The 18265-nt window shown below is 39.1% G+C and overlaps 1 protein-coding gene across 3 annotated transcripts in view; it reads left to right on the forward strand.

The window, feature by feature from the left end:
* LOC128514718 (cilia- and flagella-associated protein 57-like) overlaps positions 1 to 18265 on the forward strand; it is a 51468-nt gene that overhangs the window by 31629 nt on the left and 1574 nt on the right. For 2 of the 3 annotated variants that reach the window (XM_053488543.1, XM_053488544.1), the window contains exons 18-22: positions 15628 to 15825; positions 16027 to 16134; positions 17381 to 17512; positions 17624 to 17764; positions 18151 to 18250. In XM_053488543.1, coding sequence (XP_053344518.1) covers positions 15628 to 15825; positions 16027 to 16134; positions 17381 to 17512; positions 17624 to 17764; positions 18151 to 18250 — 679 coding nt within the window. The remainder of the gene's footprint in view (positions 1 to 15627; positions 15826 to 16026; positions 16135 to 17380; positions 17513 to 17623; positions 17765 to 18150; positions 18251 to 18265) is intronic. The other variant, XM_053488545.1, reaches the window with a different exon arrangement.

The following is an 18265-nucleotide window of genomic DNA, read 5'->3' on the forward strand; positions in this document are numbered from 1 at the left end:
TTTCTCGTGGAAAGTGAGAGAATACATAGGCAGAGGATAAGGCAGCTGGTGTAGCTGAGTTCTGAGGAGATATCCAGGTCTCACTTAGTGCTAGAAAGTCAAAAGAGTAATGAGCAGCTAGGGCAGAGATAAAGTCTGCTTTCTTTACAGCAGATTGGCAGTTCCAGAGCCCACCTACCACCAGTGCAGAGCAATGAGACAGTACTGGAGGGTAGATGAGGTTTCTGGGAGATCTGCCTCTGCTGTGTGAGTAAAAGCATCTTGGTCTGTGAGAACTGACAGAGATAGGTTGAAGACACATGCTAGACTGAGGTAACTGTCTATAAAAACTTGTAACTTCTTGGTAAACAAGAGTTTGCTAGTAACTATACTTATAAATTTACAATGGATGAACAGTATATACAAGTTGAAAATTAGCAGACAGATCGGAATCTGTGGCCATCAGGGGCTCAGTGTGGTGTGAACAGTTGAGAGTTGAACACGCCCATCACCACGCCCCCTAGAAGATCATATTGCATAGCTTATATACCGTACATTTGCATGTATACTTATAAAACCTGGCATACCTTTAGATCTCATCAAGCTGAACAAGTGTGCTGCATGTCATTAGGTCTAATCCACAGGAAGTCAGTTATTTTGAGTTGTTTGCCAAATGCACCCAATGGAATTTGAAATACTCCTCCTAGGGAATTTATACAATTGCCACCAAATCAGGCCAATATGATCCTAACACATTCACGATGCAAAATTGTGAAGGGGTTTTTGATATCTTGAACGGTTTAGCTGATGGCGAAAAAAAGGAACAGGAAGTGGCTGATATCTTCTGTGTACATTAAGCTATGTACATGGAACCTTAGGATTGGCTGGCCTGGGAGAAGCACGTCCTTTTAAGCTGGCCGATGAAAGCCGGAAGCGCGCGCTGTTGTTGGTTTTGAGATGTTGGATTGTGTTGTGCTGTTATATACAAACTGTTGGGTCGCGCCGGTAACTTGTGACTTGGGTGTTAGGTGTTGGTTTCGTTCCTATCTTTATTTAATTGTTTTTTTTGTTGTTGTTAATATTGTAAATATCCTTTTGTTTGTATATACTTTTTTTGGAAGCAGTAGGGGTTGGGTGCCATTTTTGTTAAAACCCGTTTTCTCCTGTTTTTGTGTTTAGGTAGGGAGTTTGGTAAGCCTGTGTTTTTTTTGTTTTTTGTTTTTTTTTTTAAATAGTTTTTTCTGTAGGTTAGTTAGCTTACAGGAGGAGATGGGTGGGGGGGGGGGTTGTTTATTGTTTTGGCCTTGGCCCAACCCTGAAGCCAAGAGCTTCCTGTGTGTGTGTGTGTGTGTGTGTGTGTGTGTGTGTGTGTAAAAGAAAAAAAATAAAAGACCACGCACACTCAAACCTGGTTGGAGAGGTTCTTTTTTTTATTTTATCTTTTGTTGCGTCCCTGAACCCTAGACTCGGGGGTCGAAAAATATGTTAGGAGTAGAAAGCTGATCACATAGTATAACTACCATGAGTCTCTGTCATAGCGCCACCAACTGACAGCAGGAAGTCTGTCACTTTATGAAATCTCAAATATTTTGTCCTTTCCTTTCACAAGACTGGATTAAAAATTAGTCAGATTCATGCAGAGACATGGCTGATTTGAAACTGTAAAGGAATTTTTGATCATTTGAATCGTCTTGCTATGGCGAGGATTTAAATAAGGACATAATGGAAAAAGAGTAATACTCACTTATCTTACGAGTCAAATCGCCTAATGGTCCAACCTATGTCACATAGGCTACGTTTACACTGTCGGGTAAATGTGACCCAATTCTGATTTTTTTGCTCATATGTGACACATATCGGATATGTTCTATGTCCGTGTAAACAGGAAAAAAACACATGCATTCCGATATTTCGTGATCGGTTTGAGGCCTCCTTCATATGTGGAAATAAATCAGATATAAATCAGATATGTGCTCATGTGATTGTGGTGTAAACAGACAGAACGGATTTCCTGAGTCATTGCGTTCTGTACGCCATTAAAACTGCGACTTTTTCGCGGTTTAATGACGTAATGTTATTCTCCGGTGGAAGCGCGTGTGGAATTATAACATCACAGGTGACATGGAAAAGGAAAAGCACCCAGCCCCCCTTTTAATGCTTATTAGGGCTAAATAAAATTAAGAAATCGGTATTTGGTGAATGAAGCATATGCGCAGGCTGCAATTATGCCTTTTTTTCTCCTCCTCCGTTTTAAAACCATGGTGACGTTTCGCGAACTTTGTATAAATCACAGAGCGTTAAGCAGACTTCACCTCCGTCTATCTTGGCTAGTGTGGAGCGCCACAACCTCCCTTTAAGTATGTGCGAGGACCTAACATTGTGAAACCAGTCAGCCTTGGTGAGCCCTTGAACATACAGCGAATAATAGGAAACAGAAAGTGGCTAATAACTTCTGTGGAAATTGAGTGATGTGCATCAAAGTTTCATGTTAAGAGAAGAGAGATGCTCACAATGACATGGCTACAGTAAGTCTTAGTCATAGTGCCCCCACTGGCAGCAGAAAGTGTCTCTAATTATTATTATCTCTAATATTTTGTGATTAATTTGCAGCTAATTTGCTTCAAAATCATATGGCTTTACTGTATGTTTACAATTTAAACATGTACAGAAATCAATATAAACAATAAAAACATTTAAATTGGCCACTGTGCAACATTCTGACTGGTGCACAGGACCAGCGATATACACATCCATCACACATACACACATAGACACTATGCACTCACTTACCATCCTACAGACACACATTACACAACCTATACACACACACACACACACACACACATACACACACACACACAAACCACATCCTTCACATACTACACATTTTGCAAAAACAGTGACCGGCATAAGCACCTGCACCATTATCATCTCCAACAAACCGGGCCCATATAATCTCAAGACACTGAGGATGCAAAATTGCAATTGGATTTCTGACATCTCAAACTCATGCTGATGCCTAATGCTGAAAGTGGCTAATGACTTTACATACAAACACACACACACATATGAATTTAAATACACACAGTATAGACATTAGACTTCAGATGCTGAGTCAAACTTAAAACTTTAAATAATTCTTTTGATTGTGTAAAGCTGCTTTGCGGCAATGAAAATTGCTAAAAGCGCTATACAAATAAAATTAAATTGAATTGAGTCCCTTTTGACATCAGTGGACAATGTTATGATCTTTTTCATTAGACCCAAACTGTCACTTTTGTGCTTTAGGCAGTCCCCTTTAAGTGCACGTGCACCCTTTGCCCACTGTCATTCTGGTGCGCCTGTGTAGCGATGGCTTTTGTAGGTCTTAACACACTTAAATAACACACAGGTTGTGTAGTGCACCCAGGTGGCAATGGCACCAGAGCTTTGGCCCATCATTTTTGCTTGCAACTATATTTAGGGCTCAAGCACTATAGGCTGCGGCGGAACCTCTTGCTTTCCTAAGAATTAGTGGTGCTTGCAAAGCATCACTATTGTTATCTTGCAAAATTCTTCCGTACAAAAGTTTGGCGCGTAACTAGTCCCGCACCGTTTGTCATAGACCCATGAGTGAGGTGTCAAATCGTGCGGCTTATACGGGAATGGGGTGCTATGACTTTTATAAGGGGTGGGCGGTTAATTGCCCCCGCAGGGGGCAATTGACCGGCCAAAAAATCCCATAGACTTAACATTGAGGCCAACTTTGACGGATTGTAGCGCAGAGAGTGAAATTTGTAGAGACGTCAGATTTACCACATTTGAAGAGGATTGCAGCCTGTGTCAGATGATACCCCGCACAGGGGAATAAGTTCGACCCCCGGGGCAAGAGAGGTCCCCAAAGTTGCCCCATAGAATTTGAATGGGGATTTTGGCGACTTTGCCCATTGACTTATAATGGGAATTTTAAAAAATTACTAGTGCCGCACTGTTCGTCGTAGACCCACGAATGAGGTGTCAACCCGTGCGGCTTATTCGGGAGTAGGTTGCTTTGACTGTTTGAAGGGGTGCGGGGGCAATTAACCACCCACAGACTTAACACTGACAACAACTTTGACTGAGAGACACTCTTTTGCATTTATCATCATGCTCATGAGCCACGCCCCCTAGCACCCTCATTAGCATGCTGTTAGCATGATGCTAACGCGATTAGCATTTTGCTAGCATGATGCTAACAAAATTAGCATGTTTCTAGCTTTATGCTAATTTCATCAGCACATCGCTAGCATGATGCTAACGCTATTAGCATGTCGCTAGCATTATGCTAACTTTTCGCTAACCACATGTATAGAATGGTCCTAGCATCATGCTAGTGTAATTAGCATGATATTTAGCTGATTAGCATGGTGCTAGCTTGATGCTAGCTATATTAGCATGTTGCTATCAAGATCCCATTGTCGTAGAGATATGGAGGGTCAGAGTTTCGCCACGGCAAGCACCACTCACATTTTCTTCAGGAAATGTACCTCTCTAGTTATTATTTTTATTTTCCACGCTTTTGGACTTTTTGGGGGTTTTAACATGAAAATTGTCAGGCAGGTTGGAATCTGCTGCCATTAGGATGCCTGAGAGTCGCGTGGCCAAGGGGCCCTCAGGGGCCCCACACGAGATTTTTCTGGATGTGTTCTAAAGACATTGAGGATGCAAAATTGCAGAGGGAGTTTTGATATCTCAAACGGGTGAGCCGTGATAATTGCCTAAGCATATGCTAAAAAATGATTAATAACTTTCTGTGTGGCATTATATTTAGTGACATCACAAATGTTAACACACACACAAAACTCGTACCACACACATAAATATACACACATTACAAATGTTAACACTCTCAAACTCGCACAGACACACACACACACACACACACGTACACACTCATATATATACACACACACACACACACACACGTACACACTCATATATATACACACACACACACACACACACGTACACACTCATATATATACACACACACACACACACACACACACACACACACACACACACGTACACACACATATATATACACACACACACACACACACACACACACGTACACACTCATATATACACACACACACACACACACACACACACACACACACACACGTACACACTCATATATCACACACACACACACATCACAAATGTTAACACTCGCATCTCTCTATCACACCTAAACTGACATCAGCCGTATGTAGTGTGTGACGTGTGCAAGTTGTTTCTTGTGTGCAAAAGAGAGTGAAAGAAAACAATATTAAAAGAAGAAGGGGTGGAAAATGGATTGTGGTCGAATCAGGTGGTTGAAATAACCTAAATGGCGCGTTCCATCTCGGGTGTTGCCTGAAGAAACAGCCAATCATCAACTTTAAATTTGGTCTCTATAGAGATAAAGAGGTGTGGCCACGGCTAAAACTTACTATTTTTAAGCGATTAAACTGAAAATGATTTTCATATTACATTAGTATCAAATGTAATACTAATTTGTATTACAAATCAGTACAATATACTTACCTATAAGAGTATTGCAGTCAAACTTAAAATTATTTTGTACATTGTAATTAATTGTTTAATTAGATATCAAATCCGGGTTTACAGTGTACTCACATGACAAACATAATGGAGCCAGCTTTGCCAATCTTTTTTCTCTTTGCAAGTGTTTTTGTAAATAAATTATATTGTAGCAACCCAGAAAAAAAAAACTTCGCTTAGCGCTCCATTTACCTGCAAGATTTCGCTCAACGGCTCCATTTATATCTTTAGACCTGCCCATGTGCTCATCAAAACAAAAACTGCTTAACTGCCTTAATGGCCGTTATTGTAACGTTATTATGTTGATAACACATCCTTATTGCACATATTTAGTTTCAAGGAATATATACATATCTATTTTTTTCTTCTTTTTGTTCCATTTCAAGTATTAATTCCTTGAACCTGTTCTAAGACCTAATTTTAATAGTATTTTTACATATAATGAATGGTGCGTTGGTTTAGTGGATTACAAGGGCCGTTTGGGTGTTTTCGGCGGCATTTGGATTGGATGCGTTTGCTGGCTTTTACAGCTGAGTGGTGCTATATAACTGATGCCTCAGGGCTTAGTTTATTCTCTTAAAGATTAATGAGCCGCACTTCTTTAGAGCTGCACATAGTAGCGGAAAAAATCAAGTGAAACATTGTAGTAAAACTAATTCATAATCACAGTACTAAAATTACAGTATAGATTTAGAATTCACATTAAATTAAATCTTATTAGGATCTAATTTAAGCAAAGTAAACATTAACACAGTGAGTCATTAAATTTTATCATGTGTAATTAAAAAAGCTACGCGTGTAGGATTTTGTGTCATCTTCTATTTTGTGTTATTTAAATTTGTAGTAGATTTATTAACTGAAATAAATGACCATAAAATTTAAATATTGTCAGGACGTTCTACTGCGTCAGCAGATGTCGATGTCATTCAGCCCCGCTTGTGTTTGTGCGTTATTATAAGAATGAAATGCAGTAGGCTGTTATGATCATCATCATTTTCTTTAATAAATAATGACCCCCATTGCGCTGTATCACCACTGGCAAAACCTTATAAAATACATGTGAAGCATTTAGGGCTGCAACTAATATATATATAAAATTTAAATAATCGATTAATCTGTCGATTATTTCCCAATGTTATGACATTTATGCTTTACATCTGTCAAATAGATATAGTGGAACCTTTTACGAGCATAATTCGTTCCAGAAGCGGCTCGTATTCCAAAGCACTCGAAAACCAAATTAAATTTTTAAATGAAACAAATTAACCTTCACCTTGGAACGAATTATGCTCGTAATTGCCTTGACCAGAGAGAGAACATGAATTTTTAACGTCTTTAATGACACTTGCTTTTGCTTTACACGTGCGCTGTACACACACGCATACAGACACAAATTTTTTTTTTTTTTACGCGCACACACGTGGTTACGTGTTATAGTAAACAGTACACGCGTGCACGGATGTTGATTATACCAGTAAGAGACGCGCAGTAGGACCCCAGCTGCCTTTGCCATGTACCTTTCCTCTACCTCCGCTACCCCCTTTACTCGACCTTTCCTCTACCTGTCTATGAGGCGCCGAACTCTGCTAGCATCAGTGCGCGAGACCGAGTGTGTTCACCCCGCTCCGCACTCAACTTAAGTTTTTAAATAATCAAATGTCTCCGCGTCGCGCGATACAACGAATCGATTATAAAATTCGTTGCCATCGATTTTATCGATTTGTTGTTGCAGTCCTAGAAACATTAAACGAATTTACAATCACAGTACTAAAAATATAGTAAAAAATATAGGCGTTTATTTGCATTGAATTTAAGCAAAGTAAATGTATACCTTTATATCTAGCCTTTAAAATATATCATGTGTAACACTAGCGTATAGCCAGAAAACAGACTCTGGGTGTGCATCCGAAAATGTTTGCCAGATTAATGTTCAAAAATGATATAATAAAACTATATAAGCTACAAAGCCTTTATAGGCTACTTTGCTTTTATTTAAGTGCACTCACAATGACGCAAAAACGTTATGATTTTGTAAAATAATGAAAGCAAACGGGGTGCGCTATTCTGTTGTTTTTAGTGAACTTGAGTGCATCAGAAAATGAACTGAAACTTCGTGTATACTCGCCTCACAGACGTGGAAAATATATACTTATAAAAAGCAAAATGTCTGCTTTTATATAAACTAATGGAAAACAATTTTAGACGTATAATTTTAAAAGTTGTAATCTGTAATTCGAAAAGTGAATTATAGGCGTGTCCACTGCTGCGGAGACAACGATATGACATGATCAACCTTCATCACAGCCAAAACCAAAGAAATCACTACTTTATCAATGACTTATTAAAATGGTCAAGGTCAGTCTCCTTGTTGTTTTTCCCGACGCATTCATAATCATTAGTCTACTTCTGCCGGTGCGCTCTGGAAGAATTTATGCGTGCAGTTGAGCGCTGATTAGACTATGTAGGAAATTAAAGAGGAGGATCACGACGCCGAATCAAAACCCAAACCTCATTTAAATTAAATTATAGACTACGTTTAAAAAACTTTTAGAAATTCTGTCTGACATGAGGCTGCATACACATGAATACACATGCATTCTTGCCTAAATTTTTTCCCAATTTTTTCACTAATTTAGTCATGTCCAATTCCTCCCTGTCAATAGGGGGCTCACACATTAAGGGTACTACTACCACTCAGTTGGAAGGGGCAAAGACTATCACGTGTTTCCTCTGAACCACGTGACGCCAGCGGATCACATCTTTACGAAACCTTTGGGGGCGGCGTAACACACTCGGAGGACAGCGCTATCCGCTCCTTCCGCTTGCGTGAGCTCACAGACACCCCTGATTGGCTGTAGAGCCGTGATTAATGTGGGAGCACAAAGTAAGTCTTATCCCTCCTCTTAGAAAGAGCTCTAGACCTCCGGCTGCGAGAGGTTACAGCATTACCCAGGAAATTGACTCAGCAATCTCCAAGTGATAGGGCAAGCACTTTACCACTGCCACTCGAAGGCCCCATGTTTAAGTTATTTTAAGGTATTTTAGATTACTTTAAAATTACCATCCTGCAACGTTCTGGTAATGCTAGGGTTGCAAAAAATAAAACTTTAAAAAGAATAACTAACTGAATTACTCTTCTCAAGCTCTTCTCACCTTTCATTTATAATAGGTAAGTTATCAAACAGAACTACTCTAAATCTATCTAAATTTACTTTGTTATTCTAATTTTAAACACTTTAAAATGCAGATTGACCTGGAACAACTTAATACCTACCGAATGGTAAAGTATTTGACTCATCACGATGGCAATATAAATGATAACGGAGTATACCAATTTCATCTGATTAAAATTTATGTTGGCATGCTAAAGTAAATTTAGATTGATTTTAGAGTAATTTTGTTTGATAACTTTACACCTATCATGAACGAAAGGTGAGAAAAGCTTGAAAAGAGACTTAAACAGGTCTTTAAACAGTTTCAAGGAACGGAAAAATGGAAATGGAACAAAAAAATAAATCGATATGGGGTGTTGTGTGTAACTCCAACTTGTGAGAAGAATATTATGCCTAGGGTTAGGGTTAAAGGGGTCATCCAGACCCATTTTTTATTAAATGTTAATATGATCTTTAGGGTCCTAATGAAAAGTTTACATTTAATTAAAAATTCTCAATGGTTGTGTAAAAAAACACTACTTTTACCTGGTAAAAACTAGCTCTGTTCTCAGCAACCTATTTCAGTGCATGCTCCTTTAAATGCTTAAAATCTCTGCTGAGCCCGCCCCCCGGTTCTGTGGGGCGTGTCTTCACAACACACGTGGGGTATAGCCACGGAAGTGTAGTCCAGTGAGGGCAATGCTTTGGACTGCATTACCCACAAAGCATTGCCCACAACGCAGTGCTTTTCAGTGTTTTCTTAAGTAGTTTTTGGTTTGATTTAAGTACGGAACCCACCCAAAAGTTTGTAATATCACCTGACAATGCAGAAATTAAAAGAATGGACATGCATCGACTCGATTTGTCTTTCTCATTACTGCATGGGCATAAATTAACGGGCTGTTACGCTGCCGCGAGCAACAACAACAAAAGCGGAGAAACTTACAGAGAGAGATACGGACGCGATGTGTTTACTGATGTGTTTACATGACTTCTTAATCTTCGACAGACATCGTTATAAACCATCTAACGTAACAAAGGTAAGCATAATATAGTTTTCTGACTACGTACACAGTTTGCAACTAGACAATCACCTTAATGCATTGTTTATTATAAACGGGCGATTAGGAATTATATAGAGACGGATGTACATAGAGAAGAAGCCATAACCATGTTCTATTAGAGTATAAGTTAATTTACACTCCGCATTCATCGTGATTATTAGAAAAGGCACCTGCAAAGATTCATAGAAAAATAAATTACACTCACCGAGCCTGGTGAAGATGAAGCAGGAACACGAAGTTAGTACAGATCCATTCTTCCCAGCAAAACCAGCTTTATATTGACCCGCGTTTATAAAGCAGTCTGGTAAAAAATGATTAACGCAAACATGAACGCATTTAGGTAGATCGGCGGGAACGTTAGCTTCAAAAACTAAATTCAGCCACTGCGTCCTCAGCGGCTCAGATGTCGGTAGTAAATGACGACTGCTGTGTTCGCTATTACACACAATAACTGTACAACACACTCGCTTAGGCGACATTTTGCTCCAGCGGCGAAAAACAATGGCCGACAGCTTCTTCTCACTCGGGGCGGATCTTTGCTAAAACACCAGTGTCAATCAACTAGTGTAGGAGCGGCCTCTTGTGGTGTGGCGTCACATCGACAGGCATTTGCGATTGGCCTGATTTCAGAAGGGGCATGTTATTGTAATAAATGAAAAGAAAACCACTGGGCGGCTCTTATCATCGTAGAGTGGTTGTGTACACACTTTCCTAACACACAGTTCAGTCCAAACTGATTTGAAAAAGTGCATGTAGGCCTGTATGACCCCTTTAAATTTAAAAGTTCTGATTAAAATTTTTTTCTTACTTTTTTTTTTGCTCTGTGGCTAGCAGTTTTCAAATTCAGATATCAGGGGGAATGGATGAGAGGGCCAGGGGTAGCTCAGTGGTTAAGGCATTGGACTACGGTTCGGAAGATCCCAGTTTCAAACCCCACAACCACCAAGTTGCCACTGTTGGGCCCTTGAGCGCGGCCCTTAACCCTCAACTGCTCAGATGTGTAATGAGATAAAAATGTAAGTCGCTCTGGATAAGAGCGTCTGCCAAATGCCTAAATGTAAATGTAAATGAGAGGTAGTTGCGCTCCCACATTAATCACGGCTCTACAGCCAATCAGGGGCGTCTGTGAGCTCGCGCACGCGGAAGGAGCGGCTAGCGCTTTCCTCCGAGTGTGTTACTCCGTGAGCAGTTCGAAAAGATGCGGTCGGCTGACGTCACACGGTTCGGAGGAAACACGGGATAGTCTTCGCCCTCCCGACTGAGTGGTAGTGTAGTAGCCTTAATGTGACGGGGAGGAATTGGCCACGACTAAATTAGGGAGAAAATTGGAAAAAAAAAAAAAAAAAGCTTTTTACATGGCACTCACTTTTACTTTGCAAAAGGCAGCATTTATTTAGCAAGTATGTTTGTGTTTTGTTGCATTTCATGTCAAATATAGTTCTTCAGAGCATGCCACACCATCTCAATGGGATCCATGTCAGGTGATTTTGCGGGAATCTCTTCTCACCTTTCATTCACAAAAGGTGTGAAGTTACCAGACCGGTTTTGCTGGTGGCAAATAGGGGGTTTTAAAACCAATCAACAAGACAGCAGACGTCTCTGCCAAAAATGTATTTCTTCAGCAAAACAAAAAATATAAAAATATAAATATTTAATGGTAGCAATTAAATCAGATTTCAAAGTTGGATTTGATACTATTTGATTTTGATACTTGAAAGTCTTTGGCAGTGGTGGACTGGCTATCTGGAGAACCAGGAGTTTTCCTGATGGGTCGCTGGCCAACGTGGGACGGCCCAGACAGGACGCAAATATATTAAAAAATGACAAACCATAATATTGTATCTCTTTTCTATGCAGATAGATGCCCCTAGTCTTGGGTGTGTCTATAGTAAAACAGCTCAATTATAACACTGAGAAAGAACCTTTTGTTTGGGGCAAAGAATGCACACAAAAAAAATAAACTACACAGCAAAAATATGTTATATTATTTCATGACTTGAATAATGGGGCTCACATCAGAGCACGCTTTTGCGTTTGAAAAGCCAGCATTCAGTCAGCGAGTAGCCTATATATTTGAGTTTCTTGCATTTCTGGGGGAGTATGTTGGTATTTCTATCGATAAATCTGGTCATATATTCGCACCCGTTTATCAGCCTTTTGATCAAAACACTACCTTTTTTAAAGTGACAGTGAGCATCACAGGTTTCAGTCATTAATTTACAACCACATTCCAGCCATTATTTCCAGCCTCGGTCAAATAATGGAAGAAATAATTACTCAAAACTGGACACAAACAGCAAAAAAGCTTGATTACTATTATAAGACGCTCAAAGCATTTTGTGTGGATTTATGCGTCATTGTCGACATTTCAAGACATTTTCTTGGGGATAGATTTTTTTTTAAAAATATATGTTGTTTTGACACATTCACAAATCATAACCTTTGCATAGTTACCACTACCAGATACCCCACTATCAGGAAATAAAATAAATTTTAAGACAATTTAAACCAAGGCATTGCCATGTCTTTTATTGTTTTGTTCCTGCTAAGACATTACCAAAAATATATAACAAACTTTTATTATGAATTTTAAAGCACAATTTAGGACCTCTCATTTCATTATTATGAACATAATTTAAAACAATATTGTTTTAGGCTATGTTGGGAACTTTTTAGCCTTTTTGTCGAATCAGAGACAAGGAGATGTTGGGATATCTTTCAAGCAGAAGTTACACTTTATTGCGAACTCGCTGAGCATCGCTGTAGTCATTCAAGTCTGACTAAAACTCAGCTCTGAAGAGTTTATACTTTTCAAGGTGGATGAGTACGAAGAGGTGAATCGAAACAATGCATAGTGTAGTACAGGAATCCCTCTTAAAGGAAGGTTCCCCAGCCCTGATCTCATCAGCATAACAGTGCCATTTAAATGCATAGATGCTAATCTACAGTAATCAGCCTGACAATATCAATACTGGATACAATACAATATTGAGCTGTCATTTTTTTCTTGAGTGTGGGTTATTTGTTGATTGAAACACTTGATACTGTGGATGCACAGATAGTACACCAGTAGGAAAAACAACAGCAGAATTGCTATTTCTTTGATCCACAGCCAGGGTTTCCCCAACATGTTTCCCAACCATGCAGAATTATCTTCAGTCATCTGGTGTAATTTTGTTCAAAAATCCAGAGTGTCTTATTTGATTTTGTTTTGTTGATTTTGTTTTTGTATATCCTCTGTTGGATCCATTAACCCAGTGCAGCACTCAGGGCCGATAATGGTGCAGGCTCCCCCTTGCGACGCAAGGATATAATCCAAAGCCACTCTGTTTTGTAAGATCATTATCTTGTGCTAGGCGAGAGTGTCTGTGATGTTACCCAGGGTCAAAGCCGTATCATTAGCCAGTTTCGGTACTGAACTTGATAAGCTTCTGGCTTAACCAAGAGCCTGTATAACACCATAAGATGGGATTAATGCTCCAAGGGTTCTTGACCACCATATTTGTGCACAAGTGAGTCCTGGAATGCAGGTATCTTCTTTGTTAATTGCAGGAGCTGAATTATATAGATGGGGTGATCTTGAAGTGGAATGTGTATTTTCTCTGATAGCCAGCAAAACATAAACCAGGGTGCACCTGCCGATGAATTGGGTAGGATATTGTAGACAGAAGTTTCACATAACCAAAAAGTGGCAGTTGGTGGAGGAATCATACACCACTGATTTATTGCAAAGAGTTTTGGGAAAGATGATGTTCTATGAAGACACCCTTCTAAGTCCTTTTCCTCTCCCCTAGCTGATGGAGTGATGTCAACATGAGATTCTGTTCTCATTTCGATCACAAGGCTGCAATGTTCACGAAGAATTTCACCCAGTGGAGTCAAGGCTGGAGCGTAATTTTCCATGCACCAAGGAAATTTATTGGCAAGAGTAGATCTGTCATGACTGGAGTAGCTGAAGTTAGGTTACAGGATGATAATCAAGGAATGCAACATTGAGAAGCTGAAGGAATGGTGATGTTGTGACATGTACTCTTGTTGTATATTCCACTGGTATTAACTTCAAATAAGGTACATGTGTCATAGTTGGAGATGGGATGTGCCACCCATGGCATTCCTGCACCTACTGAAGTCGGGTGTGGCATGCAAACATTCTTTCCAGCAAACAAGGCGTTTCTTAACATACTCATCAATTCTAAAATGTCTATGATTATTACTAGAATGGCAATCTTGATCATGTTCATGGATGACCGAAGTTCTCGTATGTGATTCTCTGCGTTGTGTATTTTTTTTTCTTTTTGACAGTTGGTTCAGTAGTGGGTCTAGTAACTGGGTAAAGGTTGTGGCTTTCTTTGCAGGTAAGGAGGTCAGTGTGTATGGGTCTCAGGACAGCCATCAAGTGGTATCTGCACAGAGCAAAAAAGAAAACAAAAGACGACAGAGCAGTATCTGTTGTAAAAACAACTTGCAAACACTAGGATTGTATTCTCTGTTTGATCTGTGTCTACTATTGTTCCTTCTTTCCCTATTTCTTAATTCCCGTGACACCTAAAGAACAGTGAGGTAAGGATGGACTAGTGGATAAGAAGGCCTATAAGGGGTCTTCACAGCAGGATTTGGCCCCCGATGCCAGTTGCATTCGGTTCTTCCCTGGGCTCCTCACTGGTCCGTGTGTCCTATTTTATCCCTGCAGGTGGGGAAACAACTTTACAGTGTGACACCTGAGTTCAGGTTTTCCTTCCCTCACACAACACTGCAGCTGCTGTAATTAACATGACTTGATGTGGTCTGGCCACTTAGGACAGTGACACACAGTCGTGAGTCATTTCTCCTTCAACCTCTAACACAACTTCAGTCATTGCAGACATCATACATGTGGATGGGTTTGTGACTGACACACGCTGTAAAACAATGTTCGGGGCTGTGAGGGTCGTTAACCAATTTCCCCAACGAGAAGAGGTGACAGAAGTGACTTTTGCTTGATTCATTAGTGCAGACACTGCTTGAGGGACTGTAATTTCTGCACCTGTATCGAGCAAAAGTCTCCTGTATGCTACCTTTCACAAAAATTATTTGGTCATTGTGATGGATTACAGGGAAAAGGTAGCTACTCACAGCCCCAACAATTAGTGTTCTTCTTATGCTCTTAGAAGAGCCTGAGCAAGCTGTCCTAAAGTTTGAGTAGACAATGGTGGAACTACTTTAGGGTTGTAGGCAGGCTGAAAAGGAGCTGAATTATGCATAAAATTTCTTCTACCATGTTGCAACTTCTTCCTACATTCTTTCTTCCAATGTCCCAGTTGTGCTAAACATAGCAGCTGCTATTCTCACCTTTGCCTCAACATCAGCAACCGTTTCCCGTGCCTGTCGAGGCTACTTCTGAGTGTTACGTTAGACCAAGTTAAATCTAGGAATGGCAATGCTTTTCTGTACTCGGCTATAAGGCCATCTGACCGGATGGTTTTTCTTCTGCACACAGTTAGTAATTCTGGACCAGGCTACCTTGGGTCCATGATGTTCTTTAGAATTTTCAAAACACCTTCTCTCAAATCACCTTTCCTGGCATGTTGTAGTTCAGAAGTAATAGCTGTGTGACTTCTTCTAATGACACACAAACACACACACACACACACACACACATATATATATTACTCAGTAAGTACTCCAATGTATAAACTAGCACATGGTGACTTAGGCTCAGGTGGATGTCAGACTTTGTATAAATAAGTTCCTCTGCACATTTATTTATTAAAAAGCAAACAACCAGTGTTTTTAAAAATCTTGTGACTTATATTAAGGAACACCAGAGAATAACCTTAAATTAAGATATTTTTATAAGAATGGAATCTTCTGTTTTTTGTACGTAGATACGCTATATTGAAGAGCTCCAAAAGTCTATTAAAATTCGGGACAAGAGCTTGGAAGAGAAGCAAGCAGAATTAAGCCAGTTAATCACGGAGGGTAAATTGCAAGAAGAACAAAATAAGCTAAGGAGTGAAAAAGAAAGGAGTGAAGTAGATCAACTTCAAAGAACTCTTCAGGAGTATAAAGAAGACCTCAGAATGGTGAGATCAGAATTTAACAGACTTGACAGAATATCAGATTATATACAGAATACTCACTCTCATTCACCTACTTATCTTCTATACTGCTTTATCCTGTATTTATAATTATTAATATAAAAAATTACCCCTATTTTTATTATAATAATAATTATTAAATAAATATTATTTGAACAAGTTAATTATAGGATGTTGTTATATTAGGTTGAAAATAAATTGAGGGAGATCAAGGCAGAAAGTGAGGAGGTCATAGCAGACCTGAAGGAGAAGGTCAAATCTAGGGACCAAGCCTTGCTTAGAGAGCGACATAAGGTTTGTTGCACCACATCATGCTTTGTTTATGATTAGTAATGTTTTAGTAATTTGTTAAAGCTCGTGAACTCTTTCAAGGGCAGAGTGTGCTGCTGTTTTTCAGGTAATTAGGAAATAAGCGTTAGGGTGGAACCTTGGATTGTGAGCATAATTCGTTCCAGAAGTGTGCTTGTATATCAAATGAATGAATAAATCACTCGTATATTAAAGTGAATTTTCTCCATAAGCAATAATGGAAACCCAGATGATTCGTTCCACAAAATATTCATATAAAAATAATTAATTTAAAATATAAAGTAAAAATAAAACAAAGTAATCTGCACTTTACTTTTGAAAAACGCAGAGCCGACAGTTCTGTGACCTATGCCTTTATTGACAAAAGACTACATTACCATCACTACTGCCATCTAGTGGGTGGGTGGTTTTATTTTTCACCTATACACTGGATGGCAGTAGTGATGGGGGGCTGCTGTGTAGAACACACACACACATACACACAAACCAGTGTGAGCACACACACACATACTTACATAGAAACACAAAATAAAAGATGCTTTAGAGAAACTCCATTGGCTCAGTTGTGACCACATTACACTCTGCGTCAAAACAAGAAGCCCCTGTGTGCCACATGATACTTTGAAAATTTGGTCAAATCAAGACTTGCTCGTTTATCAAGACAAATTATACAGTGAAACCTCAGATTGTGAGTAACACAGTTTGCGAGTGTTCCGCAAGACGAGCAAAGATTTCTAATAAATTTTGACTTGGAATACGAACAAGTCTTGGTTTACAAGTATCGAGTATCATCTATCATGCATGCACTTCTTGTTTTGACGCCGAGTGTCATGTGATCACAGGCACACAAACACATACACAGCGCCTGTGTGCACAAATGGAAACTTATCTGTCGGGATTCATTTTTACTTTTTTTTTTAAAGGTAAAGTGCAGGTTAATTTGTTTTATTTTTACTTAATATTTTGTATTAATTATTTTTATGTATTTTTTTTTTTTTTGGTCTGTGGAACAAATAATTTGAGTTTTCATTATTTCTTATGAGAAAATTAGATTTGGTTTATGTGTTTTGGAGTATGAGCCCGCTTCCGGAACTAATTGTGCTCATAATCCAAGGTTCGACTGTATTTAAAAAAAAAAATTGCTTATTTTGCGGTACACTCGCAAACCAGGTTACTTGCGGAACCCATGAGGTTTAACTGTATACCGTTTGTAATGTATTTGCTTCCACAGGTTAGAGATGTAAATATAAAGGTACATAGAATGACAAGTGACATCCACAATTGCGCACGCTTCGTTCAGGACCTGAAGAAGCTGAAGAAATCTTTTATAGAACTTCATGAACGCTATATGCATCAAGAAGAAGTAAGATTAATTCACATACTGTATACAGTCATACACACTCGCAGAATATAGAGTACACTGATTACTCATCCCTGTATGCTTACACCTAACTGAGCATGAAAACTGTGCTAGGTGACAATGGAGATAGATGCTCAGGTCATGCAAGAGCACACCAGAAACACGGAACGTTTACAGAACATCATTGCCTCTCAGAATGCTAGTCGTATTAAGGAGCTCAAGCATGGGGAAGAAGCGTACGCAAAAGCTGTGAGGGTAAGAAGGTTTTTTTTTTTAATCAGCATTTCTTTTTTACCTGATTAAAAATTTTTAAAGCGTCTCAGGGAGCGTCACACCCTCCTTCCTAGTTTTGGAGTTCTTCATAACTACACTGGCTTCTGTGTTATTGTATAAAGGTATATAAAGTAACAGGCGGTTTATATATTTTTTGCTGTTGACATCAGATTTTACATACAAGAACAGAAACACTGCACAATTCAATCTTATCACAGTGTAACAGTGTAAATTACAGTCATGTTAACATAGTATTTTATTTTAAGATTTCTAAAAAAGATAAACCTAACATAAGATTATTAAGAATGTGGTATACTTTTTATTTACTTTTTAATTAATTTAATTTGGTTGTTTTTTTGCATGCATAGGAGAGTGGCTTTCTTGTGCAATCACTCAACTACCAGAGAGCAGTGAACATGAAGTTGCAGAACTGCCTCAAAGGGAAGAGTGCATCAAGGTCTGCAGGCTGTAAGTAACAATAGT

This window comes from Clarias gariepinus, chromosome 27 (assembly GCF_024256425.1).
Source record: "Clarias gariepinus isolate MV-2021 ecotype Netherlands chromosome 27, CGAR_prim_01v2, whole genome shotgun sequence".
Lineage (NCBI taxonomy): Eukaryota > Metazoa > Chordata > Actinopteri > Siluriformes > Clariidae > Clarias > Clarias gariepinus.